This window comes from Natator depressus, chromosome 6 (assembly GCF_965152275.1).
Source record: "Natator depressus isolate rNatDep1 chromosome 6, rNatDep2.hap1, whole genome shotgun sequence".
NCBI lineage: Eukaryota > Metazoa > Chordata > Testudines > Cheloniidae > Natator > Natator depressus.
In genome coordinates, this window is record NC_134239.1 from 58,870,618 (window position 1) to 58,898,072 (window position 27,455).

General features: G+C 52.8%; 1 protein-coding gene across 6 annotated transcripts in view; it reads left to right on the forward strand.

Moving 5' to 3' along the window:
• Nucleotides 1-1,075: 1,075 nt before the first annotated feature.
• DGKZ (diacylglycerol kinase zeta) overlaps nucleotides 1,076-27,455 on the forward strand; it is a 105,670-nt gene continuing 79,290 nt past the window's right edge. For 3 of the 6 annotated variants that reach the window (XM_074955359.1, XM_074955361.1, XM_074955362.1), the window contains exon 1: nucleotides 22,026-22,332. In XM_074955359.1, coding sequence (XP_074811460.1) covers nucleotides 22,175-22,332 — 158 coding nt within the window. In that variant the 5' untranslated portion in view covers nucleotides 22,026-22,174. Of the gene's footprint in view, nucleotides 1,886-22,025; nucleotides 22,333-27,455 lie in introns of those variants that run through there. The other 3 variants (XM_074955358.1, XM_074955360.1, XM_074955357.1) reach the window with 2 other exon arrangements.

Below are 27,455 nucleotides of genomic sequence, written 5' to 3' on the forward strand. Positions count from 1 at the left end.
ATCCTGTCCTGGTCCCTGAGGATGGGGATGGGCTTTTCTAGCTTGTGTTTGCATGATCCTCCAGTCTGCATTTGGACCAGGAGTGGGCATGGGAGCACCTCATGTCACTCTCCAGCAAGCACTCTCAGACACATGCTGATGAGCTCTGTTCACCCCGTTTGGCTGGAAGGCCAGTGAAGCCAGTGGGGTTGAGGGAGGAAGAAGGCAAGGGTGGGAGCTCCTGGGATTGGAAAGAGCCTTCGCAGGTGGGAGACAAACTCAGGCTGATTCCCGTGCTGTTGCAGCAGGCTGCCCTGGGTACCAACTGAGAGGTGATGACGGGGAGTGAGCATGGCACTCACTGGGGTGAGTGGCATCAATGAGGGGAGTAGGACCAGGGCAGCAAGGAGCGACTGCAACCAGCAGGAGAAGGAGAGATGGCCAGGGAGGCACTTTCTGCTCCGGGGGGTCTGGACACGAGGCAGACACATGGCAAGTCCCCAGATGACCAGGGATGAGAAATTACTTTTCATCAAAAAGGGACAAGAAGGAGCTGGGGCCAGGGCTGGGGCTGGTCCTGAGCCTGAGAGAAGGAGAGTCACTGAGATAGCATGGACCTACCTACCACTGGGCATTCACCCCCCCACACACACAGGGTGAAGCCCTGCCCTGGGCATGCTGCACACCACAGCCCCACCCCACGTCAGAGCCTAGAGCAGTGCAACTCTTCGTAACTCTTTGGCAGCCGTGTGCAGCTTTTCAGGCCAATCAAATCTCACTGCGTGTGAATTTGCATGTCTTGGTAACTTGACTGGGCGGCTAGCTCAATGAGGAGAGACTGAGCCAGAATGGTATGTCAGCCAGCGGGGGAGCCCTGGCTGAGAGCAGTGAGGGCTGTGCAGTCTTCCCAGGTCTCTGCACCTCTCTGGGCTCCACAGGGGTATGTGCCAGTTTCGGAGTGTCTCTAGGTGACACTGCGCTCCGGTGTAGCACTAGCACAGCCCCTTTCCCCCTCCCTCTGTGCGTTGTCTGTCTTCTGGCTGCTGCAGGAGCTGTGCACAGGCACCTTGCTCTTTTTTGCTTCTGAGTTTGGCTGCTGTTGGAGGAGACACGGAGGTCCCTGGTGACTCAGCCCTGACCCCTTCTCCCAGCAGCGGAAGAGCTGGGCTGCCCCTCTCCTGGTGGGAGCTGTGCTCTTCACGGCTGTGTTGCCTCCCTGGATCCCTGTTTCTGATCAGGACTGTTTCTTGTTGACCCTCCTCTCCTTCATCCTCCTGCCTTTGCTGGGCCAAGCAGATCTCAGCCAAGGAGCTCAGCCGTGCCTGGGTTTCCCCCATCCAGACTGTTCCTGTTTGCTTTTTGCTGACCACTCTCCAAGGGGCAGAGGAGACGGACTGAGGCTGAGCTGCAGATTCTGAGCTGCGTTAACCATCCAGCCAGGAAGCTGATAAATAAGATTGGCAAAAAGTTGGACTGTTTTTTTTTTCTTCCCAGGAAACTCAAGCCACCCCAGGAACCTCACTGGGGCCTAGAGAGGGAAGTGGGGTGCAGCATCACCGTGGGGCTGGACTGAGTGTACCAGGCAGCGTGCACAGAAGGAGCAGGACTCTTCTGGGAAGGTGTCCAGTTGGATATTCATATCACTGCTGGGAATGGCTGAAGCACCCCGTAGCTGGAGAGGCTGCGTGTCAGCCAGAGAGGATGGGGGGACCAAGGGAAACCTCCAAGGGGCGGCAAGAGAAGGGAGTGTAGGACTGATGCCTCCTGCAGGCCTCCAACTGTACCAGGACTTGGACCCTCAACTGGACGAGATGAGAGGAGTCAGCGTGGCAGACAGCCCAGCTGCAAGGGCACAGATGGAGGAGCAGTTCCTGAACCTGCCCTTCAGAAAGCAGGTGTCCTACAGGTAGGAGCCTCCCCCTCTCTGCACCACTTTGGGGCTAATGCAAACCTAGTGATGGAAGCTTCCCCGGCCAGTCCTGGGAACCTTCACGGCTCCCCTGCTCCCTTCACGGCAGCAGGGAGCTGCAAAACAGTGTCAGCCCTTCACTGCAGGAGCGTGTGAGACCTTCTACGCAACAGAAGCTTCTTTTCCCATCCCTGATTCCTGAGGTCATCTCCTGGGGTAACAGAGAGATGTGCTTGTGCCCCAATGTGCGTGACTCTGGGGGCACCTGCTGACCCCCCCTCACTGACCCATGTCTGCGTGGGGTTATTTTACACAAGAGGCTGTGGGAGCTGAGCCCTGGTGTATCTGTCCCATTGAGGGACCTTGTTCCAAATTGCTGTGGGTGGGGAGAGTCACCACTGCCAAGAGAGAGGGTGGTGGTGAGGGGTGTCTCTTGGTTCAATAGCTGGTAACCTGTATTCTCACTGACCTGGGCCTTTCGGCTCTTTCCTCCATCATGCTTGTCACTTTAAATTTCCCCCAAAGTCTGGTACTAGGGCCAGGCTGCTACTTGCCCCAGACTTTCTGGCCCCTGTGCCTCTGTCTGACCCCAGCAATCCTGGGAAGTACAGATCAAATAGGGGCCCCCCACAACCTCTGTCCAGGGGGACTGTTTCCCCACTACTATCCCTACAGCCCCTCTCCCCCTTCTCCTCTAACTGCCCCCTCCTGCTTCCCTTCTTCTCTATCCATGGGGCTATGGCTTTTCCAGGCCCTTCCATAGCAGGGTAGGCCCCACACATCTGCACAGCTGCCTCCTGAGGACACTGGAATGGCCTTGGCAGTTGCTTTGCCCTCCGTGGTGCCATTTTCCTCCCTCTCCTCGTTGTTGGGCTCTCCTGGTCTGAGCTGAGAAATTGTTCTTCCTCTCCCACTTGTCTCCCACAAGGTCAGTGGGCCTCAGCTGCAGCCAGCCTGGGAGCTCAAAACCCCTGAGCAGTGATAGGGTGCTGAGGGAGCTGATGCTGGTTCTCTAGGTCTGGCCTGGGAAACCTTCTGAGGCACGTTGTTGCAAAGGGACCCAATGTGGAATGATTTGCTCCCTGCATGGCTCTTCTTCCATTGAGTTTGCTCTGCCCCCCATTCCCCCATCCTCTACACCCAAGAAAAGTTATCCGGGGGGAGGGATGGCGTTCTTGCTACCCTTCATGAACCCTAATGAGGCTGCCCACTTCTGTGAGCTGTTGCCACACACATCCCCTGTCTGGATACCTAGTTGAGTTTTTATTCCTGAGTAGCTCCAGCCTCCTGTCTAGGGTTCTGCTCATGTCCTGGTGCCTCCAGTAGCTCAGACTCCATTCTCCCTCCTCCAGGAGGTGAAGGAAGGGCTGGGGCCTGATTGTCCTCTCTCACCATTTGAACCCTGGTGTAACGCCATTGATCTCTATGCAATCGCGCCTCAGTCTGACTGGTGTAAATGAGAGGAGACACACGATCTAGCACTGCTTGCCCTGAGTAGGATGGGGCACATACAATATGGACTTTGGGATGCTTAGACGCTGTGGGATTGGGTCAAGAGGGGAAAGGCTTGCTTTCTTATGAGCTGGCTTGGATAACCGATCCCACTGAATCCTGCATTCTCCCCTGGGCTCTGTGTGATAGATTATTCATCGGGGGCCTGATGAGTCACAGAGTCTGCCCTGCTGCGCTCAGAGTCTAAATATCTTAGGCAAAGGAGACATGCAGAGTAGAGGGCTGGTCCTGTGATTAGGATGCTCACTTAGGCCTGAGGTGACCTGGGTTCAGTTCTCTGCTTTGCCACAGGCTTCCTATATGACCTTGGGCAAGTCACTTGATTTCTTTGTGCCTCAGTTCCCTGTGGAGATATTAGCACTTCCCTACCTCAGAGGGATGTGATGAGGCTAAATGCGATAAAGATTGTAAGGCACTCAAATACTGCCCTAACCGGGGGGCCATGCAGGTACCTTAGAAAGACAGATAATCTGGCAACCTTCTGCTAGGAGCTGACCAAACTCAGTTGGTTGCTAGTCCCTGAGTGGGGAAAAGGGGTGTCCCAATCCTGCATGGACAGGCCCCTCCCCACGATGTTACTGAGTCTGGATCTCTGCATCCCCCACATACTCACAAAAATGTCTTATTGGGAGGTGCAGCAAGCTGCATGGTTTGGACCATGGGGATGATTTGCCTTAGTTTGGTGCTTTGTCAGCTGCTTTAAAATGTTTCTGCCCTGCCATCAGCGAGAGTGAGGGCTTATCATGCACAGTGGAGGGCACAGAGCAGGATTTTCCTTTCTTAGCTGTTTTCCTCCAGATGTGCATGAACGGATTAGCTGGCTGCAATTATCCCAAACTCCCCAGGGGAGGAATGGAACATATTGCAACCTAATTTAATCAGCCTGGACATGTTCCAGCTCTAATATTTCTGGGGGTCACTTTCATCCCTCTATGCCAGACCTGATCTCCTTCCACTTACAGCTCTACTGATACTCCTCAATCCTGACCTGCAGAGCCCCTGCTGCTCTTCCAGTCCCGGGTCCCATACAGCTCTGCAGATGCCCCTTGTCCTGACGCCCAGCACTAGGGCTCTTTGGAAGAGACTCTGCCCGTGGTACTGAATTTTACGGTGTTTCCGTGAAGGTGACGGGTTGACAGGGCATTCAGAACTAGAGAGATCTCACTTGTACCCTGATCAGGCTTTGGACCCAGCTGCCGGGACATTATCGCCTCTCCTGTGCGGGGGTTAGGAGGAGCTGCTTATACCATCCTTGATTGCTGGCATCTGAGCAAAAACAGGATGGTGGTGCTGTGGCGGGAAAGTATCTCAAAGCAGGATGGTGCCCAAGGGGTCCTGTGAAGCCACCAGGCCTGGCTGGTCCCTAGGGACAGCGTGGAACAGGCGCGGGTATTTATTCCATTATGATACACTGGATTAAGAGGTCAGCGCTGGGTGAGGTGGTGACATGATGGAGCCTGTGGCTGCTGGCAGGCTAGAGAGCTGCAGGCAGCATGTAGCCCTTGCTCTCTTCTCCCCTATGCTCAGCCCTAGACAAGGGCAGCCCTGCGTGTTGCACTTGAGCACCCCCTTTGGCCATTGCTCAGTCATGGTGTAAGACTCGGTAGGTGCTTACCCAAGGCCTTAGATGTGGGAGGGTGCAGAGGGCTCCTGGGGTAGCTGCTGAGTGTGGACACTGCTGTGCAGCACGGTCTCCTCCGTGCGTCCAGGACCGGATTAACCTTTTGTGGGCCCGGCGCCAAACTTATTTGTGGGCCCCCCATGGGGGCAATGGAGAATGGCACGGGGGGGGGGGGGTTGGTCCCCAGAGTAAGGGGCCAGCCAGGGGCAATATGGCATGGCAGGGGTGGCCCCGCTCTGCCCAGCCCAGTGCGAGGGAACTATTTACAAACCAGTAGTTGCCAGACGCACGATGGCCCGCCCGGCCCTGTGCTGCCAGCATGCCCCTTCCCCTCGGGAGTGGGTCCATTCCGTGCCACACAGCCCCCCCGCCCAACACCGGAACCCCCCCTTTCCCTATGGCCAAAGCCCCCCCGGACCCGCTATGCCCAGCGCCCCCACCAGACCCTGCCACAAATGCACAGCACCCTGCACAGAACCCCCACTCCCTACTGCCCCAACACACAGAGATCTTCCCCACCCCCTCACAGCACAGCACCCACCCCAGGCGCTCCAGAGACCCACTCCCCTACGCCCTGCCTCCCGGCCCCACTCACTGGCCCTGCTGGGAGGCGACTGTGTCTGCCAGGCTGAGCCGCCAGGGCTGGTCCCAGGGCGGGAATTGCTCCGTCCGTCACCCAGCCAAGCCCCCCACACTAACTGACCGGGACTGGCCAGGCTTCTGCATCAGTCCCAGGCGGCTCAGCATCAGGGAGGCAGGTGGGACCCCACAGGTGGTAGGAAGCAGAGACTGCCCGGAGCCGGAGGTGCACTGGGCTCCGACCAGGAGGCAGAGAGAAGCTGGAGGGTGAGGCCAGGGGGCGGAGAGGAGCCCTTGGCCAGCCGGTGGGCAGGCCGAGAGAAGCAAGTGGTGGACAGGGAGGGGGGAGTCAGTGGGCTGGTGGGGTCTCAGGGCACAGTGCAAGTGGAGCAGGCCGGGGCCCCTTCTGAGCACGGGCCCGGCTCCAGGGCGCCACTGGCGCCCTTGTAAACCCGGCATTGCACGCATCACACCGCTCAAAGCAGATCTCATGCTATGTGGGGGTGCACTGGCCAGCGGAAAAAACGGGGTTTCTGAGCCCCTACCTGCTGGCATCACTAGCTTGCCTAGCACCTGCTGTGGCCCCGTTAGCCAGCACGAGGGAGAGGTGACATCAGTCATTATGTAAAGGGTTTGAAATGAGAAGAAATGATATTTTAAGCCTCCGGGTATTCAGTGCCTTCCAGAAATAGCTGTGTGGTTCATGGAGTGGTGGAACGGGGGCTCAGTGCACAGATTATAGTTAGTGCTCCCCGCAGCAGGTTCGTGCCAGCCCTCCTAATGATGCTGAATTATGCCACAACCTCACTGGCTCAGGGACAACTGCCCCCCTGGGGAAATGTCTCCGAAGCACCAGCCATTCTTGCTGCCTCTGCCACTGCGGTAGGAGGCTGAGCAGGTGCCTGATGTTAATGCCTGACTCTCTGACAGTCACTCATGCTGTGACTCTGGGCAACACTTCAGCCAAAATGGACAAAGTAAGGGACATAATGTTAGGCTCAAATCCCCTTTTATTTAGGCACTTCTGCTGAAGTGCGCTGGTTTTCCAAGGTGCAAGGCACCTGCAGCTCCCAGGCCTGGCAGCAGCAATCCGGAGTGCTTGGCCGCGGTGAGAATCAGGCCATTTACCAGATTGAGGTGCCTCATTTTAGGCCTGTACGGCTGACTGTATTGGGCCACACTCTGTCCTGCACTCACACCTAGACAAGCCCCCAAAGGGGAACCCTCCCTGGCTCACTGGCCCAGGTAGCCCTGCAGAGGAAGTGACACATTCGGATTCACCTGTTACACTGGCTGAGTCAATAATCATCCCCTCGGTGCCAGGGAATCAGAGACTCCCCCAGAAGACACATGACAAGTGATAAAGCCCCTGGCTGACTGAAGAGGAACATCCTCTGCTTTCCCCAGCAGAAACCTGGGGGCTGTGTGGCTGGGCTTGGGCCTGTCCCTGCTGCAGCCTCAAGGATCTCAGCAGTTTGGGTTACTCTTGTCTTTGGCACCTCCCCAGAGGTTCCCTGCAGATGCTTGGGATGCAGCTCACAGCATCAGCCTCCCTTCACCATCCCAGCCTCCCAGCTCCTGGGCTGTGCAGGCAGATGGGCATGGGCAGAGACTGGGGGTGAAGGCATGGGAGGGCATTGCCCCCCCTCCACTGGGTACTTCACAGAGTTGATGCATGGAATTGGGGGCTCCCAGATTTTGTCAGTTTCCCCACATGGGCTGCGTAAGGGGAGGGCAGGAGAGCAGCTCCTGACCCTTGCGGCGGAACTCCAGCGTGGGGCCATTTCAGTTTTACTAGCCTTTAAAATAAGAGACGTGTCCCTGAAACACAGACCTCTAGACATAGGGGCCACATGCTAATCACATCGTAGCAAATGAACATAAGATCTGAGCTGCTTCCCCAGTGTCTCAGTGTACAGCATTGACTGTGTCAAGCCCAGGAGAGTGACCAAGGGAAGGTTAAATGTGAGTGGAAGGTGCTTAGGCAGATGGGCAAAGGGGGCAGGCTTTGGCAACGGATTTGTTTGATGTGTACATTGCATGTGCTAAAGACAATCATAATTACTGGACAGGATCTGTTTTGTGCTGAGAAAACAGTTTACACTTGTTTTACTGAACAGCAACAAAGCCCTCCCATCCCAGGAGAACAGGGTGTATTTCGTTCTAAAAAGGTGACATAGGGAAAGAGAAAAGCTAATCTACCTGTTTTTCTGAAAGACACATATTCTGATACGTTATAAGGATTTCATTTCAGTTAAGTAACGTCAACAACACAGTTACATGAAAGAGCTAGGTTCTGTTTATTCAATCATTTCTTTTTATGCTATGTTGATTTTTAGGTGGTAGCTGGTAAACACAGCAAATAAGTTAAAACAAAAAATGACGGGTGATTAAATAATGAATGAAAACTGCATTTGTGATTTCAAGTACACTGTAACTTAAGTACCACTAACAATCAGTAAATCCACAGTGAGACCTATGCCTATTATTAATAGTATTAGGACCCTTTCCTCCCCCAAATATAGAAGTCAAACTACGCCTATGCAGCTGGGCCTGTTTGCACTGCATCCCAGAAAGCAAACCGCAGGGGCCCAGAGGTTAGCCAGTGTGACAGCCTGAGGCTAAGCTGTCCCCATGGCTCGGGCTTGTTGTTGCTCATGTCCTCAGGACAGGGAACATGCTGTGGCTCTTGCAAGGCCAGGAGAGCAGCAGGGCGTGAGTCCGTTTCCCTTTTCCTTCTCAACCAGCAGGGCTCCACCTGGGCTCTGGGAGACTCCCCCAAAGGCAGCAGCCAGCTCCAGCACCGGCCACCTCAGCTGGCCCAACTGCACACTCAGCAATCCCTAGCTCTTGGCCCTCATTTGCTCTAGCAAGGCTGGGGCTAATAGGTCTCATTCCTGCCCTGCCAGACCCTCTCCTCTGGGGCTGCTTGGGCCAGTCAGCCCCTCTGTTCTATCCTGACGCTCTTTGCTGACAGCCCCATGCTGCCCGTCTTGAGACAGAGCAGGGCCTGCCGCAGCAGCCTCGTGCTTATTTCCTGCAGTGGTCCGACGATGCGTTCTCATCTCCTGCCCTGGTCTCCAGTGTGGCATTAGCCCCACACGGAGACTGGTAGTGCTGCAGCGTGTCTGCTCCTATGCCTGCTTTGCAGAGAATGAGGCCCCAAGGTGAATCATGGGCTGCTAATGAGGGCTGGAGCTACAGCATCATGGCTTCTCAGCAGGGCCACAGGGATGGCAGGTAGGATGCACCTGATGCTTCTCACAGGCTGTGCCAGGGAGCTAAATATAACCCAGAGCAGTGGGAGGGGGCTGCTTTGCAATGTAAATAGCGAGGGGGGGAGAGAGCTCTATGGCAGCCTGCTTCACATGCAAAGGGTGGAGTGGAGCCAGGGAGAGCCAGCAAGACCTGCAGAGAAGAGGGAATCTGGAAAGCCAGGGGAGCTGGTTGCATCTGCACCTCTGCCCTCATTCAGTTGTGGCTGGCTCCTGTGCAGCCCAGGGGTTCCAGTTCATTCATTAGCTGCTCTGCTTGCTACGTTGCAGAGAAAAACTATTGAAACACAGGGGTGAATCCAAGGCATCCAAACCCCACGGTGGGCAGCTGACACCAGGATGCTGAGCACAGGAGAGAAACTCTGCCCTGCTCCACTTCTGAGATGCAGCCCATTTGTAAACCTCTCCTGCTGAGCCACTGCCTAATGGCCCCTTTGCAGTTGCTGTGGGATAGACAGATTAAAGGAGCTGCATAGGGCCCTCAGGAGGGTACTCCCAATGGACAAGGCCTTCTGCAGGAGCTGCAGAGATGGTTATGAGCCGTGGCAAAAGCCCTTGGGAACAGGATTGGGCTGGGGACAGGAGGAAGTGTGGCCGGGGTGTTCTTGCACCCTGGATTCTCCCCAGAAGCTGCAAGGCACCCAGGCACCTGGGCAGGAGTTAGGGCTCCTGGCAGCCCAAGTGCCTCCACTTTACTCTGTGCAAGGCTGTGTGCCAGCCTGAATGTGCCAGCAGTCAGACAAACTACTCCCAGATGCTGTGTACTTGCAGGTGACATCATCTACCTATGGAGGGGACATTTCCCATTGATCTGAAGTAAGGCCTGGGCTGAAATCAGAATAGGAGCTGCATCTGCATGGTCAACACACTAATTCCTGTAGCCTCAGCTAGCACATGTTACTGCTCCCTGTATGGGTAACAGGCAGGTAAAGTAAAGGCTTATCCAGACCATTATCTGTTATAAGTGCATGGGATGTGCAGGCTTGGGTTTTATTAATTCATAAAGTTAAAGTCAGCAGAACTTGGCCCTTTGTAAACTATCCCATGTTTACACTGAGCCCAATGAACTCCCTTCCCCATCAATTACAAGGTGGTCTAAATCTCTCTCCTTGACTCTGCTGGCTGCATTAGGAACATAATATAATAGCTATCTGGGTAAGGCGGTGCACACCACTGTCCTCTTGTGGATGGAAATATGACTGCTCAGTTGTGTGTCATAGGTAAACAGGTAATGGAGATTCTTCTTTAGCCCATGTGACTTATGGAGCAGGAGCCCCTGAGCTCTGCCCCTGCTGCTCTTTGAGAGTCTCTGAGTGGTCTTGCTGTGCAGCTCGTCGACTGTCATGAAGTCCTGGGTAGCTCAACACCGAGCAGAATGCTGGAGCTGCTGTCATTGAATGTGGGTGTGAGGAAATGAGGTGCAAGAGCACATCAAGTGCACCAGCTGCCAGCAGGGGGGCCGTGTGCACAAGGGGTGAACAGCTTCTTCCAGCTCAGCCTCTCCTCTGAATCCTGTCTGCTAGCCTTTTAATCACATTAATCGGCTGCACAGAACCACGTAATCAAATTCCCAATTATTCCCACTAAGCTGTGCCTGCAGCTCTTTGACAGAGCCATCCATCTTTGCTTCCCTCTGTGCATCTGGGAGAAAGGGAGTGCTGCTGGAAGAGGGTGACGCTCACCGGCACTGCTGTGGCAAAGCTCACGCTTCTGGAGTCCCAGCTGGGTACCGCTGTGGGGAAGCTCCCGCTGCCAGAGTCTCAGCTACGCTCTGACAGGAAGTCCTGGGTAAACTGTTTGCTCCCTGTAGTTCAGATCTCTGAAGAGTTCGGGGAGGTGTCCCTGACTCTCTGTGTTTCCCTGGTTCCACATGGGTAGATGGATTCACTTGCTAATGTGTTCTCCTTCCACCTGCCCTGCTCTAGCTGAATCCTGTCCGTGGGACTGAGGAAGTGGAAAAAATCCAGCCTGTGCTATGTGTCAGGGACTCACTTGGCACATTTACTGCCACTCCTGCTCTGGAGCTCAGTCAGCGTTTTGACCAAGAGTTTGTTCCCCTCTCGGGAGCTGCATAGGGCTAGGCAGGTGCTTCCTGGGCTCAGCAGTCTGAGAGCTCCCAGGCAGGGGCCTCATTTCAGAAAAATGTTGTGGCAAAGTTGTGTCAGAATACAGAACATACGTGATATTCTAGCCTGAAAAGGTGGGAGCAGTGGAAAAGCGTATAGACCTATGAAAAGTCCGGGGGAGGGCAACTCCCATTGGAAACGAGGCCCCTGCTCCCAAATGCATGGGGTAGGAACTGACAGCCCCATTTCCTCCATGTAGGCGCAGGCTGTTTCACACTGAGTGTAGCGCAGGCCCTGGCTTGGGAACGGCTGGCATGCATGAGTTAAGTTGCTCTAAGAGACAGGTGTGAAGCAAAGAGCTCACTAGGGCTGGCATATGGTGATTCCCTGTCCTCAGCCCTTCCTGCTGCTGGTCACGGTGCAGCCCAGCTTTGGGAATGCAGCAGGTTCAGCCTGATGGGAGGAGGTGTGGTGTGAGTGTGGGTCAGCCTTTCCAGGGAGTCTCCTCTTTCCAGCAGCACCATCTGCTCTGCACCCAGGGAGTTAGGGGGCTGCTTGATTTTCTTGAGCGATCCCCCTTCCCACCAGGCTGTACCCTGCCCCGGGCTTGGTGGTTGCTGTAGCTCTAGGGGCTCAGCTCCCAGCCGGGGCTGCAGAACTGAGGAGGGGCAAGCGAGGCTCCAGAGGCGGCCATAGGTGCTGGAACTAGAGGAGCTGGCTTGAAGTGGTTTCCATCATATACAGGGTTTACAGTTGGTTCAATGGCTCTCAGCACCCACACTATACAAATTGTCCCAACCCTCCTGGAGGCGGCGGGCTGCAACCAAGCCTGGCTGCGTGGAGGGCAGGTACGTGCCATTCCTACCACCCTGCTCTAGCCCGGTCCTCCTCTCTTCCCTCCAGGACGCGTTCTCTGTGCATGCTCAGTACGTGTGCAGTGCAGCGGAGAACCTTGTGCCATCTGCTGGCAGGCTTCTGGAAGCACAAGTACCATGCTGGCTGGTCGGGGAGCGCTGGGGCAAAGAGATCCCGTCTCAGGGCTGCTACGAACTGCCCTGGGTCTGCTGCTTGCCTGCCAGGCTAGGTGTGGACACGGCCAGCTGCATGGTAGGGGAGAGTCAGTTAGCAATTTCAGGTCCTCCCGCATGGGTGTTAGTGACACAGGGATGCAGCCTGTCTGTGCTTCCCTGAGTTTTCTGATGGCAGTGTCTGTGAGGGAGTGACAGGGGCAATGATCATCCCAAATCCGGGGCAGAGCAGGTTGGCGTACAATCCCTGGTTCTTTTACCCTTGTAACCCTCATTCAGCAAGTCTGGGCTGTGTTAAACCTCTGGACCTGCCTGGTGTGATCTAGGTTTCCTGAAGCCTGAGCAGACTGACCAGGCTGCCTCCGCTCCTGTACTGTTACCAAAGACTGGCCCAGAGACTCCTTTCTATCATTTATACTACGCCTGGTGTATGCTGGGACAGGACTTTGGAAGTTCAGAGAGTCTTTCTTGAGGGGATACACATGCAATGTGAATGGGATCCAGTGAGGGACCTTGCTGGAGCATGTTTGTGTTTCCATTAACCTGCCACAGTACAGTAGGAACAGGTCGCAAAAGTGCCCAGCATTTCCCTGGAGTTATGCAGCCTAAGTAAGTAGGAGCTGCTGGAGACTATAAAATGTACAGGGAAAGCAGGCTTGTGTTAGCCCTACCATCTAGTTTGTAATGAAAGAGGGGGAATGGGAGGGGGAGGTTACAGAAATGTGAAAGTCTCAAAGAATAGGGGGTTCCTTTGTGTGGCAAGGTCTTGATCAGTGGAACTGGAGTCAGAGGGCCAGTGTTCCTTGGATAGTGTCTGTAATGGCCAGGGGAATTATCATTCCAAATTCTGGGTCAGAGGCTGACATGCAGTGCTTGGCTCTTCCACCTTTACTCCTGAGGGCATCCTGAGCCAAAAAATTAAAAATTCTGCGCACAGTATTTTAAAATTCTGCACATTTTATTTGCCAAATAAACGTGGAGGCTCCAGCATGGCATTGAGGAGCACAGGCCACTGGTTGCACAGAGGTGGGAGATCACTGTGCAGCTCCCCCGCCACCCTGGACACAGACTCAGTGGGGAGGCTGCACCCAACCCTGACACAGCACAAGGACTGGGCCTGCCCCAGAAACACGCCCCCTCCTCTGTGCCGGGTGCACCAGGTGTGGGCAGGAGGAGTCATCAAGTCAGGATCCTTAGTGTGGGGGGATCCCGCTGTGGGTTGAGAGGGTTCTGTGTGGGGTAATCTGGGTGTGGGCAGCTCAATGGGGGATCCAGGTGCGGGGTGGATCTGGATGCACAGGGGCTTATTGGGGGGTTCTGGGTGCAACAGTAATGGGACTGTGCAGGGGGGTCCAGGTGAAGGTGGTTGGGGCTCAGCAGGTGGGGGGGTCTGGATGTGTGTGAGGGGATAGAGCTTGGCAGGGGGGTCTGGGTGTGGGAGGTTCGGGGGGTTCCAGGTGCTGGGGGAGTGTGGCTTAGTGTGGTGGGGATCCAGGTGCAACTGATTGGGGCTCGGTGGGGTGGTGATCTGAGTGCAGGTGGCTCGTCAGGGTTGTCCAGGTGCTGGAGGAGTGGGGCTCATCGTGGAGGTTCTGAGTGTGGGGGAGTGGGGGTGAGGATCGGCAGGAGGGTCTGGGTATGAGGGGTTCTGGCTGCACAGGGGTTAGGTGGATGCGGGAGCAGCTTCCTGTACAGGGATCCCTCTCCCTGAAGCTGAGGAGCGATGGGTGCAGGAATCAGGGTGGTGGTGGTGGTGGGGAGTTTGCAGAGCTTCCTGCAGCTGGGGGAGAAATCTGGGGGTGGGGGAAGAGGAAGTCCCGTCCTCCCCAGCTCAGCCAGGACTAGCAGCTGAGCCGAGCAGGGTAGGGAGCTGAGTCTTCCCCAGTCCTGCTGCCTGCACCACAGTGATTTACCTCTCTGCCGGGTGCCCTGGATACCTGAAACATATTGCTGGGGAGGGTCGCGTGACCACTCTTGTGGCTTCCCCTTGCTTCCCTGTCAGAAAGTCATTTTTCTGTGGGGAAGCAAAGAAATCTGTGGGGGACAAATTCTGCATGTGCGCAGTGGCACAGAATTCCCCCAGGAGTGCACCTTGTAACTGTATTCAGCAAGTATGGGCTGTGTTGAGCCTCTGGGCGTGTCTGGTGAGATCTAAAGGTTTCTAAAGCCTGAGCAGATTCAAACTAAGCTGAGTATCCATGTGCTTGTAAAAGTGCTCATTCTTGTCTAGCTCCCACCACATTACACCGAGCGGTCTCGCTTTTCCCTGCTGACGCAGGTGCTGGCTGTGAGTTTAGGTATGTTCAGTCATCATAATAGACATGTTCAGACATATCAGTCTCATAACAGAATGTGCTTTTGCCATTTCCACAAGGTCTGTAGCTTGTTTACCCGGCTTCCTTCTCAACTGCCTATGCTACTGTAACGATGTTGGCTTTGGCGGGACCCAACGGAGAGTACCAATTCAGGACAAATTGCTTAAAGCAGGGCAGTTACAGCCCAAGGCTGGGGTTCCTTTGCACACCAAGGCAAACCAAACCAGCCAAACAGAGAAGACTTTGGTTTTACCCCACTGGCTAACCACAAGTCACACAAGCAATTTCCTTAGACACTCCAGTTTTCCAGTATCACCACCAGTGCTACTCATTATGGGGATGAATGGTTATGAAAACCAATACCCCAGTAAAAGAAAAAAGGTTCTCCCGATCCCAAAGGACCAAGCCCCTGACCCAATTCAATATGCAAATTAGATCTTACCCACAAATCATGCTGTTGCCAATCCTTTAGAATCTAAAATCTAAAGGTTTATTCATAAAAGGAAAAAGATATAGATGAGAGCTAAAATTGGTTAAATGGAATCAATTACATAGAATAATGGCAAAGTTCTTGGTTCAGGCTTGTAGCAGCGATGGAATAAACTGCAGGTTCAAATCAAGTCTCTGGAGTACTCCACAGCTGGGATGTGTCATTCAGTCCTTTGTTCAGAGCTTCAGTTTGTAGCAAAGTCCCTCCAGAGGCAAGAAGCAGGATTGAAGACAAGATGGAGATGAGGCATCAGCCTTTTATAGTCTCTTGCCATGTGGTCTTTGCTTTCTTTGTCCTAAGGACACCCTATCCAGCACATGGCATAGAAAAACCTTAGAGTTCTGTCCACAGGCAGGTCCCTGCATACCTTGCTGAGTCACAAGGTGTGTCTGCTGTCTCTCAATGGGTCAATTGTATGGCTGATGGTCTTTAATGGGCCATCAAGCAGGGTAGGCAGAGCTGACACCAACTTGTCTGGGGTATCACCCAGAAGCATAGCATAAGTTTGAAATACAGACAGTATAGAGCCAATATTCATAACTTCAGCTACAAAAACAATACACATATACAGATAGCATAATTATAACCAGCAAATCATAACCGTCCCACGACAACCTTTGTACAATATTTGCTGTAAATATATAACAGTGATCTATACGGTTATAGATTCTGTCAGTAACGTCACACTGCCACTGCCAGAGACTGGCTCAGTATTAGTTAGTGCTGTTTTGGAGTGAGAATGGGGTAGCTGCAATAAGACGGATTGAGTAGCTGTGCTTGTGACAGCTATGAGTTTTTCTGTGTACTGTCCCTTTAAATACCTCAGGTCTCTCTCTGCCTGTCTTGAGCAGCTGCCATTTTATATGACTGTATGATGGGGGGGAGAGAGACACCCTATGCTCTGCCTTGGAGACTTTACTCTTGTGCTTTCTTGTTTTGTTGGTCCGTTAATTTGTGGTGAAATTTACTGGATCTGAAAGGTGCTGGGATCCCACTGGTGGGTACGATATAAGAACCTGGATAGATGAAATGTTCCCAAGCATGGGGAATACAACTGTCCCTACAGCTTGTATTGTGGGCTACCTACTGTGTCTCAGTTAATCCTGAGTCCAGGCAGGTGGTGACCTGGGGTGCCATTCAGTGCATTTGCTACTGAGGCTGCCTCTTTTGGGGTGTCTGGCTGATCTGAGGTGCTTTGCCCTTTCTCCGTCCCAGAGTCCTGTGTACCAGGGCTTGTTTCCTCTTGCCTAGGATGGAGTAGAGGCTTCTCTGGACAGGCTTCTGGGCATCCCAGCTCTGCAAAGGAACTTAGCTTATGGTGTGGGCTGTCCGGTGCTGGAGCATTGTTTAGCGAGGTGAAGAAACAGCTTTAGCTGCACTTTCAGGAAGTGCAGAAAGAGGAACCAGGTGAAGAGAATGAACAAAGCCACTAGTCTCCTACGATTCTGATGGCAGAGAGCTGGCAAGAACCTGCCCGTGGAATGACTCCAAAACTCAACCACAGGGGGAAGCAGGAGAGTGAACCCAGGCTGCTGTGAGGAGCACCTGCCTGCACTGCAGCAGATGTGGCGGCACCAGTCATGGGACGTCCCCCAAAGCCTACCAGAGGCCACAGATACAAGGTACCCACTGTGCCTGGGTCTCTGCTCGTTTTCTCTTGCTTGCTGGGCTGATGCCCTCTGCTTCTAGTGCTGACAGCAGCCACTTATATCTTACCTTGCGGGGGAAGGTTTCTTTGGGGCTTGCCGTGTTCCCAGATCCTTGCCTGTAATCCCCTTCCCTTATCCCAATGCCTGTGGTCGGGTATTGAGATTTCCTGGCTCTAACATTCAGTGGGTGTCTACCTATGTAGTCAGTTTGTTCCTGCATCTGATTCCATTAGCACATGGAGCATGTCGTGTGTCCTGCTGGGAAAGGGGTGGGGGAGAGGGTCATAAGACTGTCTGCCCTCCCCCCTCCACCCCCGAGTCTGCTGGAAATGGGTTGTGGATGAGGCTCCTTAACTCCTGCCTAGAAAAGGTTTTGGGGACACCCAGGACTAAGCATTTCCCGGGGGTGCCTGGCCCACAATGACAAACCCACCCCTCACCCTCATCTCTAGCAGGGGATCTTCCCCTTCCAGCCTTTACACACTGAGCCCTCAGCCTGACTTTGCCTAATTCAGGGAGAGACACTGAGCTCACAGGGCCCTACCTCACTTCCAAAGTTACTTTCTTTCTGTGCAAAAAGGATTGGCAGCTCCCATTGCCAGGAAACAGGTTTCCTTGGTGAAATCAACATCTCCATTATTAAACCTAACTCTAAAACCTCAGTTTCAGAGTAGCAGCCGTGTTAGTCTGTATTCGCAAAAATAAAAGGAGGACTTGTGGCGCCTTAGAGACTAACAACCTCGGTGTGTCCTCAGGGATGTTGATCTACGGAGCAGGCCAGCATGTTTAAAGCTTTTGATTAGGGCTGTTGATTAATCGCAGTTAACTCACACAATTAACTTAAAAAAATTAATGGTGATTAATCGCACAGTTAAACAATCGAATATCAATTGAAATGTATTAAATATTTTGGATGTTTTTCTACCTTTTCAAATATATTGATTTCTATTACAACACAAAATACAAAGTGTACACTGCTCACGTTATATTATTATTTTTATTACAAATATTTGCACTGTAAAATGATAAATAAAATAAAACTTGTTTGTCTTAGTGATTGGGTGAACAAGAAGTAGGACTGAGTTGACTTGTAACCTCTAAAGTTTTACATTGTTTTGCTTTTGAATGCAGTTATGTAACAAAAAAAATCTATATTTGTGAGTTACACTTTCACAATAAAGAGATTGCACTGGAGTACTTGTCTGAGGTGAATTGAAAAATACTATTTCTTTTGTTTTGTTACAGTGGAAATATTTGTGATAAAAAATAAATATAAAGAGAGGACTGTACACTTTTTATTCTGTGTTGTAACTGAAATCAATATATTTGAAAATGTAGAAAACATCCAAACATATTTAAATAAATGGTATTCTTTATTGTTTAACAGTGCGATTAATCACGATTAATTTTTTTAATTGCTTGACAGCCCTACTTTCTATTTCAAAGTCCATGAGGAAAATATTTGAGCACAGGGGAGAAAATAGAAAGACCTTCGACGTGTGGAATAAGCTTGACGCTGACTTGGAAATGGATAGAAGGGATTAAACCCAAGTCCACTGTACAACCCTATCCTGGGGAGATGCTGTACCCTCTGCAGCAACCCTGGGGTCTGTGTCTGACCTTTTAGTAGCATTGCTACTGCTTGTTCTGACAATTGAGAGTTATAGGCTTGAATTGTGGGTGTTTGAGTGAGGCAGCAAAAGGAAGGGGCTTGGAGCCTGAAAGGTTGTGGGGGTAGGAGATGCTGAGGGAGGGCAGTCTGGGGGAATGATAGTTTCTGAGGCAGCTATATGAGCTCAGCCTATGCCTCTCCCTGGGGTAAGCATTAGCTGGGCTGGTCTCTCATTCCCAACCACCAAGGAGATGGGGAGGGATTTTGACTCTGAATAAAATGCAGTGACCTGAAATCAGTAATAATGGAGAATGTAGCAAGGGGAGTTTCCAGCAAGCTCTTGGGCTGCCCTGAGATCCTGCTCCCAAAAGCTTAGGTGCAGAATGGGAGGAAGTCTGTTTGGCTACTAGCCCATCCTGTGTCTGTGGTGTTGCTGCCCATTCTTCCACAGAAAACAGGAGCATGTAGCTAGGGCTGGCCAAGCAGCGGGTAACAATCCTGCATGCACAAGGCTGGAGTAGGTGATGTAACAGGTCTTTCTAGCCATGCAGAATAAGAGACACTGCAGTTCAGAACTTGTGCACAGGATATTGCTGGAGCTTGGTGCAAAGGGGGCAAATAGTGCTGGAGAGCAGAGCATGGTGAGTGATGTAATTTTACAGCTCCCTGCTTCTTGCAAAGATCTTGCCATTTAGCAAGTATGATATGGCCACAACATGCTGCTAGGCTAGAGAATACTGGGGGTGGGGGAATAATGCTCACTGTTTGTCACAGGAACATATTGCAGCCTGTGTGGTGGTTTGGACAAGGAAATAAGCAACCCGCCTGGCTTCTGCCTTTCCCGGAATCATCCGTCTGCTGAGGAACTTGAGAACTAATGTGTCCAGGTCTCTGTGTGGCACGTGGGGGATAAAGAGAGAAGTGGACAGGGAGCATGGGGTCGCTTTTAAGGACAGTCCCTGCCATGTCTCTGGGGCTTTCCTGAATTGCTGTGTGCCAAGGGAGCTGATTTTAGGGCCTAAACAGCTGTTGGGGACACATCCAGGGAAAATTCAGATGGTTCCTTTCAGGAGATGCACAGACAAGAATCTGGCCTCACTTTCCCTTTGGTTTGATTTTATTATCGTCGTTATGTGTATCCAGAGGCCCTAATCAGCATTGGGCATCATTGAGCTGGACACTACATTAACACAATGCTGCCCAGAAGGGCTCACAGTCCAATTTTAAACAGGATGCTACTGTGAGTGTAACAAAAGAGGGAAGGGGAAGCTCTCTTGTTTTTGAATTTGGGCAGCAGCTTCCTGCTGAGAGAGGGAGTGTGAGCGACACTACTTTACTTCCTGAGCTGACAGGCTGAACTGGGAGGGGGCTCAGCACATACAGGTCCCTGCACTCTAAGGTGCTGAACACACAGTTGAGGGGCTGGATCTCTTGAGTTTTAATGCTGGCCCTGACAATGGTGCCCTACATGATCTTGGCAGGTCTCTTCCCCTCTCTGCCTCTGTTTTCCCATCTGTAACATGGGGGACATGGTCCTGGCCCTCTTGGCAGAGGGATTGTGAAGCTTCAAGAGTTAGTAGTGTCTGCAGAGAATTTTAACAATGGAAGGTTGTCACAGGGTTCCCGCCACTCACTGCTAGGGCACCTCTTTGTGGCTTGCCACTGGTTTGACACTTTGTCTTGTGGTTTCTCTGCCCTTTGTCCCAGTCTTTCATTCTGGGGCCTCTCTCATACGCCACACACTTCAGCGCTTTCTCTTCATCGCTTGGCCGTCTGGCCAGGTCACGATAGTTTTTCCCCCTTTTGGAATATCAGTCTCTGTAAACAAACTGCCTCAGGCAATCTTCAAAGTCCAGTATCTTGTCTGTGCCACTCCCGCAGTGACTGGTAGGGAACCCAGGCCCACCTTCTACACTGGGTTCCAGCCAAGGGACCCTACAATCAGCAGCTAAGATCCAGATAACTTCAGCCTTGCTATTGTTTCCCCTAGACTTCTTCCTACTCCTTTCTCTCAATCCTGAGAGTGACCGGTGACTCTCTCCCCCTGGAGCAGCCCCTTTCTGCTCTCCTCTTCCTGCCTAGCTGGGCTTCAGATTCAATGAGGGCTGTATATCCAGCGAATGCCTCACCCGATGCAGCCCATCCTGGCAGGTAGATCCTTCTGAGCCATTTTAACTCCTTCAGGGGTGGTGTGGGATGAACACCCCATCACAGAAGTACTGGATAAGTGGTAAGCACTAGTTCATCTCCTCCTCCTCCCTTTGCTGAGTAAACACCTTGCTATGGCCCATAGGCCAATAACAGTAGTAGCCACAGGAATCAGGCATGAGGTGGCCCTTGGGACAAGTCCTGAAACATCCTTGCCCCTCCAGGTATGCTGTGAGCTGGAATGGGTTCATTTCAAAGCTACCTGCTCCTATTGATACCAGCTCCCATTCCAGTAAGGCTTCACCACTCAAGCATCTACCAGTGTGGCTATCTGTGTCTTGCTGTGTGAGTTGCTTGCAGGCTACTGATCCAAAGGTGAGCAGCAGTAGCAGCTTCGCAGGGGGGAACCAAGTCTATGAAATGAAGGCTGTCCCTGGATAACACTTTCTTGCTGCCTGGTAAGTTGGGAGGTCTTGCTAAAGCATTTCTGAGACATGGCAGCCAGCTGAAGCCAAGGTGGCATTTACACAGAATGGATGAGGTTGGAGCTCAGCCTCTGACTTGCTTGGGGTGATGGTGCCTGAAATCTAGGATATAAACAGGGCACTACAGCAAGGAAGTTCACTCAGGTACAGTCACAGATGGCATTGACTGGCAGTGCTGTGTGGAAGCTTGTGCTACTGGAGTCCTAGTTAACTCTTCCTTAACCAGAATGACACCATCCTCATTCTAATGTGGATCAGTGGCACTGAGTTTTGTCCCTGTGAGGCAACGTTTTGGCTAAGAGGTGTTAACTGTTGTCATATGAGGTTGATTTGGTGTCAGATAAAGTAAGGCTTCTTTAAAGCGCTAAGACAAATAAGATGTTGAGACAATTGCATGAAAGTGAAAGGGTTGGCAGGATGTGGCTTTGCTGCAAATGAACCAATCCAAACATGACTAATGCACTGTCGAGAGAGTCTTTGTGTTGGCACCAACAAGGCACTGCGCTGAGGAAGCTCACATCAGTAGAACCTTAATTCAAGCTAAACAGGGTCAGTTCCGGTCAGTATTTAGATGGCAGACCTCCAAGGAACATCCCCAGGGCGTTAGTGCTTCGGCAGGTGGCACTCTATGCACAGTCAGCACGGAAGTAGTCCCCCTGCACAGGGCAGGAGCCATATTTTGGATGAGCCATACCGGCGGGGTCTTGTCCACCTGTGTTCATGAAGGATCCCACAGCGCTCTCTCCCCAGGGTCTCAGTCAAATCCAGGTGGCCTCTTTCATTCCCCCCGGCAGTTTCCGCTGGCTAGAGTCATTTCCCGCCCTTCCTGCCCTACGCTGTTGGTGTGCGCTGGTCCCCCCGGAGTAGGGGGCCCAGTGCCCCGGGGAACTGTCCAGCGTGGAAGCGGGAAGGAGTGGGGCGGCGACGGGCGATGCGGTCGCGTGGGGCTCCGAGCTCCCTCCAGCAGCTCGCTTGCCCTGAGGGGCCCGACCGGGAAGCGGCGGCCCCAGAGCGGGGCTGTCCCCTCCCCGGGGGCTCTGCACCGGCTGCCCCCGCGCCGCATCGCCCCGCTTCGCAGCCCGGCCCCGCCTGGAGGCAGGCGCGGGCCCCGGCGGCTGGCTGCAGTGCGGGGCTCGGGCGGCAGGTGGGGCTGCCGGCCCGGCGTTGGGGCGCGGAGGCAGCGGCGCGGGCAGCTATCGGGGTCCTCGGGCGCTACCTTGCGCCGCTCCGCGCTGCCTCTTCCTGCATCGCTCCGGCTGCCCGCGGGGACGCGCCCGCGGCTGGGGCCGGCTGCCGGGGCATGAGCCAGGCTGCCGGCGGGGCGCGCGCCGTGCTCTCCCAGCCCCTGGGCCAGGCGCGGGGCCGGGCTGCCTCCGGCGCGCTGCTCCTGCCGCCGCCGCCCCGCATGGGCAGGTGGCTCCCGCTGACCGCCGGCACCCACGGGTATGACAGGGGCTCCCGGCGGCGGGTGAGCGCAGAGCCCCTGGGCCGGGTCCGCCACGGGTCATGGAGCCGCAGGAGCAGGAGGGGTGCGCGGGGGCCCGCGCCTCCAGCTCCCCGTCCTCCAGCAGCTCGGAGGTCTCGCTGGAGCCGGAGAAGGGCCCCGCGCCGGGGCGCAGGCACAGCAACAAGAGATTCACGGGGCTCAGGATCTTCGGGCGCAGGTGAGCGGCGCGGGGCCGCGTGCCCTTGGGGAATGGGGGCGTGGGGCAGGTAGCCAGGGGCTGCAGCGTTCGCGGCCGGACTGTCCCCGCGGCCGCTTGCCTGCAGCTGTGTCTTAACGTGGGCGCTGGCTCAGGATCCTGAGGGCACCCTAGCCGGGCTTGCCCGAGCACAGGTGCCTGCGGTGCTCCTGCCCAGAGCTCACTCCTTCTAGGCTCTGGTCTTCGGGTCTAACTACACTTAAGTTTTGTGGGTACTAACGAGTGCAGCAATGCCTGCAAAAGCCTCAGCCACGTTATACCAGCAGAAAAGTACTTTTTGCCAGTATAGCTTATTTCATTTTGGGGGGCTGGCTTGAGCTGTACTGGCAAAAGAACTCTTGCTGGTGTAAGCTGCATCTCTGCTAGAAGGGTTTGTTAATATACCTAGAGCTTTCTAGTGTAGACAAGGCCCAAGTCTTTACGGTCATATTCCTGATGCTGCAACTTGCAGGGTGGGGGAGTTATTATGTAGAGTTTGGAGAGAACAAACTACAGTTTAGCGTTTCCAAAGAACTTCACAAGTCAGGCCCAACACCTCTTTCCCCTTCCCTCATGCTTGCCATTGGACTTCTTTATTTTGCTGCTTACTGTATGGTTAAACTTTGGAACTCAGTGCTGCAATATACTATTGAGTCAGGAAAAGAAAAAGCCCACTAGTGTAACAGCAGTGACATTGGCTTTTGTACAAGCGCAAGGGGTATTGATCCTCATACTTCAGGGCATCAGTTGATCACTAGGTGGGGTCAGCAAGAAATCCAAGCATACAGTGTCATAAAATTAGCTTTTGGCTGTTGGAAATAAAAGAGGAGGCTAGATAGACCATTGGTCTGTTTTTTGCTGCGGTGGGAGGTGATCTGAGGCAAGAAACTCCCTATTATTCGTACACGGTCCATTTCCCCCAGACACGCCTTTCCCTTGCTCCTGGGACCCTCAGATAGTACCGCTCACCCTCTGGTGAGCGAACTTGAGCCATGTTGTTGCTGGTTCACACTTCCTGCCGTTTGCTGATTCCTGTAGAATTTAGGCTATATGCTTCTTTGGAGCAGGGACCATGTCTTTGTACTGTTTGTGTATGTACAGCGCCAAGCACAATGGGGACCCGATCCTGACTGGAGCCTCTGGGTGCTAATGTAATAGAAATACTAAATAATCAGATTGGGAATTCTCCCCGTAAAACCAGTGGAAGAGGTTCCATGTGTGGGCTTATGTGGAGAGTCTAGCAGCTCCTAGATATAAAGCCCCTGTCCCATCCTCTCCTTAAATTGCACTGGATCAGCCTGCCCTGGAGGTCTGAGAGGAAGCAGGACTGTTCATAGATAGTAAGGCCAGAAGGGACCATTGTGGCCATCTAGCCTGACCTCCTGTGTAACACAGGCCATAGAACTTCCCCTAAATAATTTCTGGAGCAGAGCTTTTAGAAAAACACCCAGTCTTGGTTTAAGCATTGTCAGTGGTGAAGAATTCACGACGACTGTTGGTAAATTGTTCCAATGGTTAATTACCTTCACTGTTTTAAAAAAAAACAAAAACAACCCCCCCTCCCCAATTTTCATTATTTCCAGTCTCTTAGCCAATTAGAGATAAGAGCACAGCTGGAATGGAGACAGTGCTTGGCTATTGAAGAGGTGTGTTGGGAGTTGCAACCCAGGAGTTGGTATTAGGGACAATATGCATCACAGATGAACAGAGAGGCACATATCAGCTGGATTGGAGTATGGGGACTGGTGACCAGAAGGAGCTGTTTCTTCAGGTTCCCTGTTGCTCCAGTGTTTGTGTCTTTACTTAGTGCTTGTGGGGCAGGGGTATCTCCAGACCAGGAAGGGTTGGGTCTCTTAGGGTACGTCTGCACCGTGGGGGGAGGGAAATCCACAGCAGCGAGTCTCAGAGCCCGGGTCAGCTGACTTGGGCTTGTGCAACAAGGCTCAAAATGGCAGTATAGGTACCCATAGTGCAGTATAGATCAGAGGTTCTCAAACTGTGGTTCGCGAGCTCCATTTGGGTGGTCCGCAGATAGTTCCCTCTAAGGTGCATGTCTGGCCAGCCACACGTGAGAGAATGAAGGGCCACCCTCCTTATTAGTGGAGCCGTGCAGGCGTGGCACCGATTAGGTACCTGGACCCTGGAGAAGACGCACATGTAAGGTTAGGTGGTGGCCTTGTGGGGCATGGGGGGTAGGTGGAAGGGGGCAGTGGGGTGAGAAGAGAGGGTGGGGGGAATTTGGGACATGCAGGGCTGCGGCGGCCAGAGAAAGAGGCGACTTTCCCCAGCTCTAGGGCTGTGGCTGCCACAGAGAGACACCCCCCCCTACTTCCCAGCCCCAGCTCGAGGGCTGCCGCGGTGGGGGAGAGAGGGAGAGAACCCCTCCTTCCCAGACCCAGCTCGAGGGCTGCCGCGGTGGGGGAGAGAGGGCACATCCATTTTGTTAGAAAGGTAAGACTACTGATATTAAAATATGAGTTGTGTGCTTTTATTTGTAGAACAAAAAAACATTAATTATTATTCAGGTTTATTCACATAGCGCTTTTATCCAAAGCACTTCACAATAGTTAGCTAATGGTACAAACAATATTTGGAAAGATCATTAAGTGGTCTGCCGAGACCCTCAGCAATTTTCAAGTGATCCGTGGAAAAAAAAAGTTTGAGAACCACTGGTATAGATACTATACTGCTATTTTGAGCCCTTTAGTGTGAACCTAAGTCAGTTGACCCGGGCTCTGAGATATTCGCTGCGGTGAGTTGTTAGGTTTGGTTTTGTTTTGTTTTGCAATATAGCTGTAGCCATAGGAGCAGGCACCGTGTCTTCCTCTGTATCTTGTACTCCTTTCTCCTTCATCTCACTGGGCCACATTCCATCCTTCGGCTGTGGAGCTGCTCTTCAGAAAAAGATATTTGAGCTCTCTGCTTCCTCTTTGTGCAAGTAGCGTCAGTACCACTTGCTTTGATGGGGAGTGTGGGAAGGGGCTGTGTAGGTCTGTGCACCTGGCAAGCAGCGTCAGGCTGCTGTCCTTGGACCCACGGATTCTGTGTTTCACAGATGTACCCTCACTGGGTTGACTGGGATGCTCTGTGTGGATGGCTGATGGTGTGGATAGGAGCAGGCCATAATTTCAGTCCTAGAGATGTAATTAGAGGATCCTGCCCACAAGAGAGCGGCCTAGTGTCTGATTCGGCAGTGAACAATATGCAGTGGCAAAGGACTGGACCAGATGTTGTGGTGACAGCTGGTTGAGTCAGTGTGTAATCATGCTGGTCAGTGTGGAGGCTGCACTGTGCTCTGTATGGTGGGTGTTACTAAGTGGTCACCTGTATGGTAAGTGTTACTAAGCAGTTGTCAGTCTGTTCACACATTGCAAAATAATTCAAGGTAATATGTGGTGAATAAATGTGAATCAAATACACCTTGTTCCTGGCCTCTGCTATTTCAGTCCTGGGCAGCCCATATACAGCTCTGACAATGCCCCTTGATCCTGACATACCACCTGCCCACACCCCACTATTCCAGTCCTGAGACATCTCCACAACTGAAACTGTTGACTGTGTGAGGGGAGTATGTGAGGGTTATTTTTCCTGGTAATGTCAGAAGTGTTGAGGCAAGTGCAGAACCTTACAGCTTAAGAGCCTGGTTACTCTGTGAAGTGGCCTGGGGTGAGCTGGACACAAGGGTGATGGGGTCGGTGATGTGTTTGGACTCTCACTGAGCACTGTTTCCTTTGACTCACTGAATGTAAATTGAGTAAAGGAAAACTGGGAATCATCCTCCCACACAGCCCTCTTTCCTGCAAATATGGGACTCTGGCTTCTCTGGTTCTGCACTCTCAGAGCTGACTGAGTAACATCTCCTTTCCTCTCTGGCTGTGACAGAACAATCCTGCAGCCCCTGGGAGATGAGTGCCATCTGCCCCCTGCAGAGCATTAAGCCTGCAAGCCTACCAGGCGCTTCAGGCAATGATTGTGATGTCCCCTGGGCTGTGAGGCTCTGGGGTGCTTGCTTGCTTTTACCCCATTTTCCTTGCCTACAGGCCCCATGTGCTGCTTCCTCCCCCATCACCCACCTGAATTTGTCAGACTTCCAGTGTTTGCCCCATTCCTCCCCAGCCTTAATGCTCTGGGGCACTAGCTCATTGTTCAGTGTTCTGGAGACTGTTTGATTCCCATCCTCCTGGCAGTGCCTCATGTGAGGTTCCATGCCCATGTGAGTGAGGGGCAAAGAGGTGTACACCCATTCTGTGATGCAGTCTCCAGTCAGGAGTCCCCCTCTTTACTCTCTCTCTCTCATGCCAGCCCTTATATTGATATGAGCAGGCCTGACGTGTTGCCAAGGTGACTCCATCACAGGGCTGGCTCCCTTCTGCTCCGGTTTCAGATTTGGCAGCAGAGGCTGGCACAGTGCATGATGCCATCTCTGTCCTTCTCCCAAGATTAGATAGTGTCTCTCCTCTCCTTCTTAAGGACACGTACCCCCTTGGGGGGGTATATATACTGCAGTTTTAAGTGCAACATTATCTGTAGGGAGAGAACTGTGGAGTGTGTGTCTGTGTGGACCCCTGGGTGATGAAGAGGGTGGGAGTGTTACACAGGACTGTATAGAAAGAGGTAGGGTATGTGTGTGTGGGAAGGGACGTCCTGCATACTCATGACATTGTACTGTCCAGCATTGCTGGAATATCTAGTCCAGCTATCTGGTGGCTGTATCCTTTCTTGTACCTCTTCTTTCAGCAGAAGCACCGTGCTAGGTTGTTCCCCTCTGGATAGGGATGATGTAGATACATCACTTAAGAACCTCAGTCATGGCACTGCAGAAAAATATAGGATAGCTAGAATTCTTTATGGTCCTTGGAGAAAGGGAAAGTCCTTGTACAGTGATCCTTGGAGTGGGGTGTGGGTACAGTGTAGGACATCAGCTGTGAGCTGCTTCAGTTGCTATGCAAGTGGCTCCCATCTGAATTTCAGAGTGGCAAATGGGTTTGAGTCCCACTTGATTGGGAGTGAGGTGGGGCTGGCATTTGGTGTATTTGGGGCAGTTTTTTTGAGGAGGATAGTACTGGACAGTCTCTATCCCTGGTATGCGCTTCTTTCTAACCATG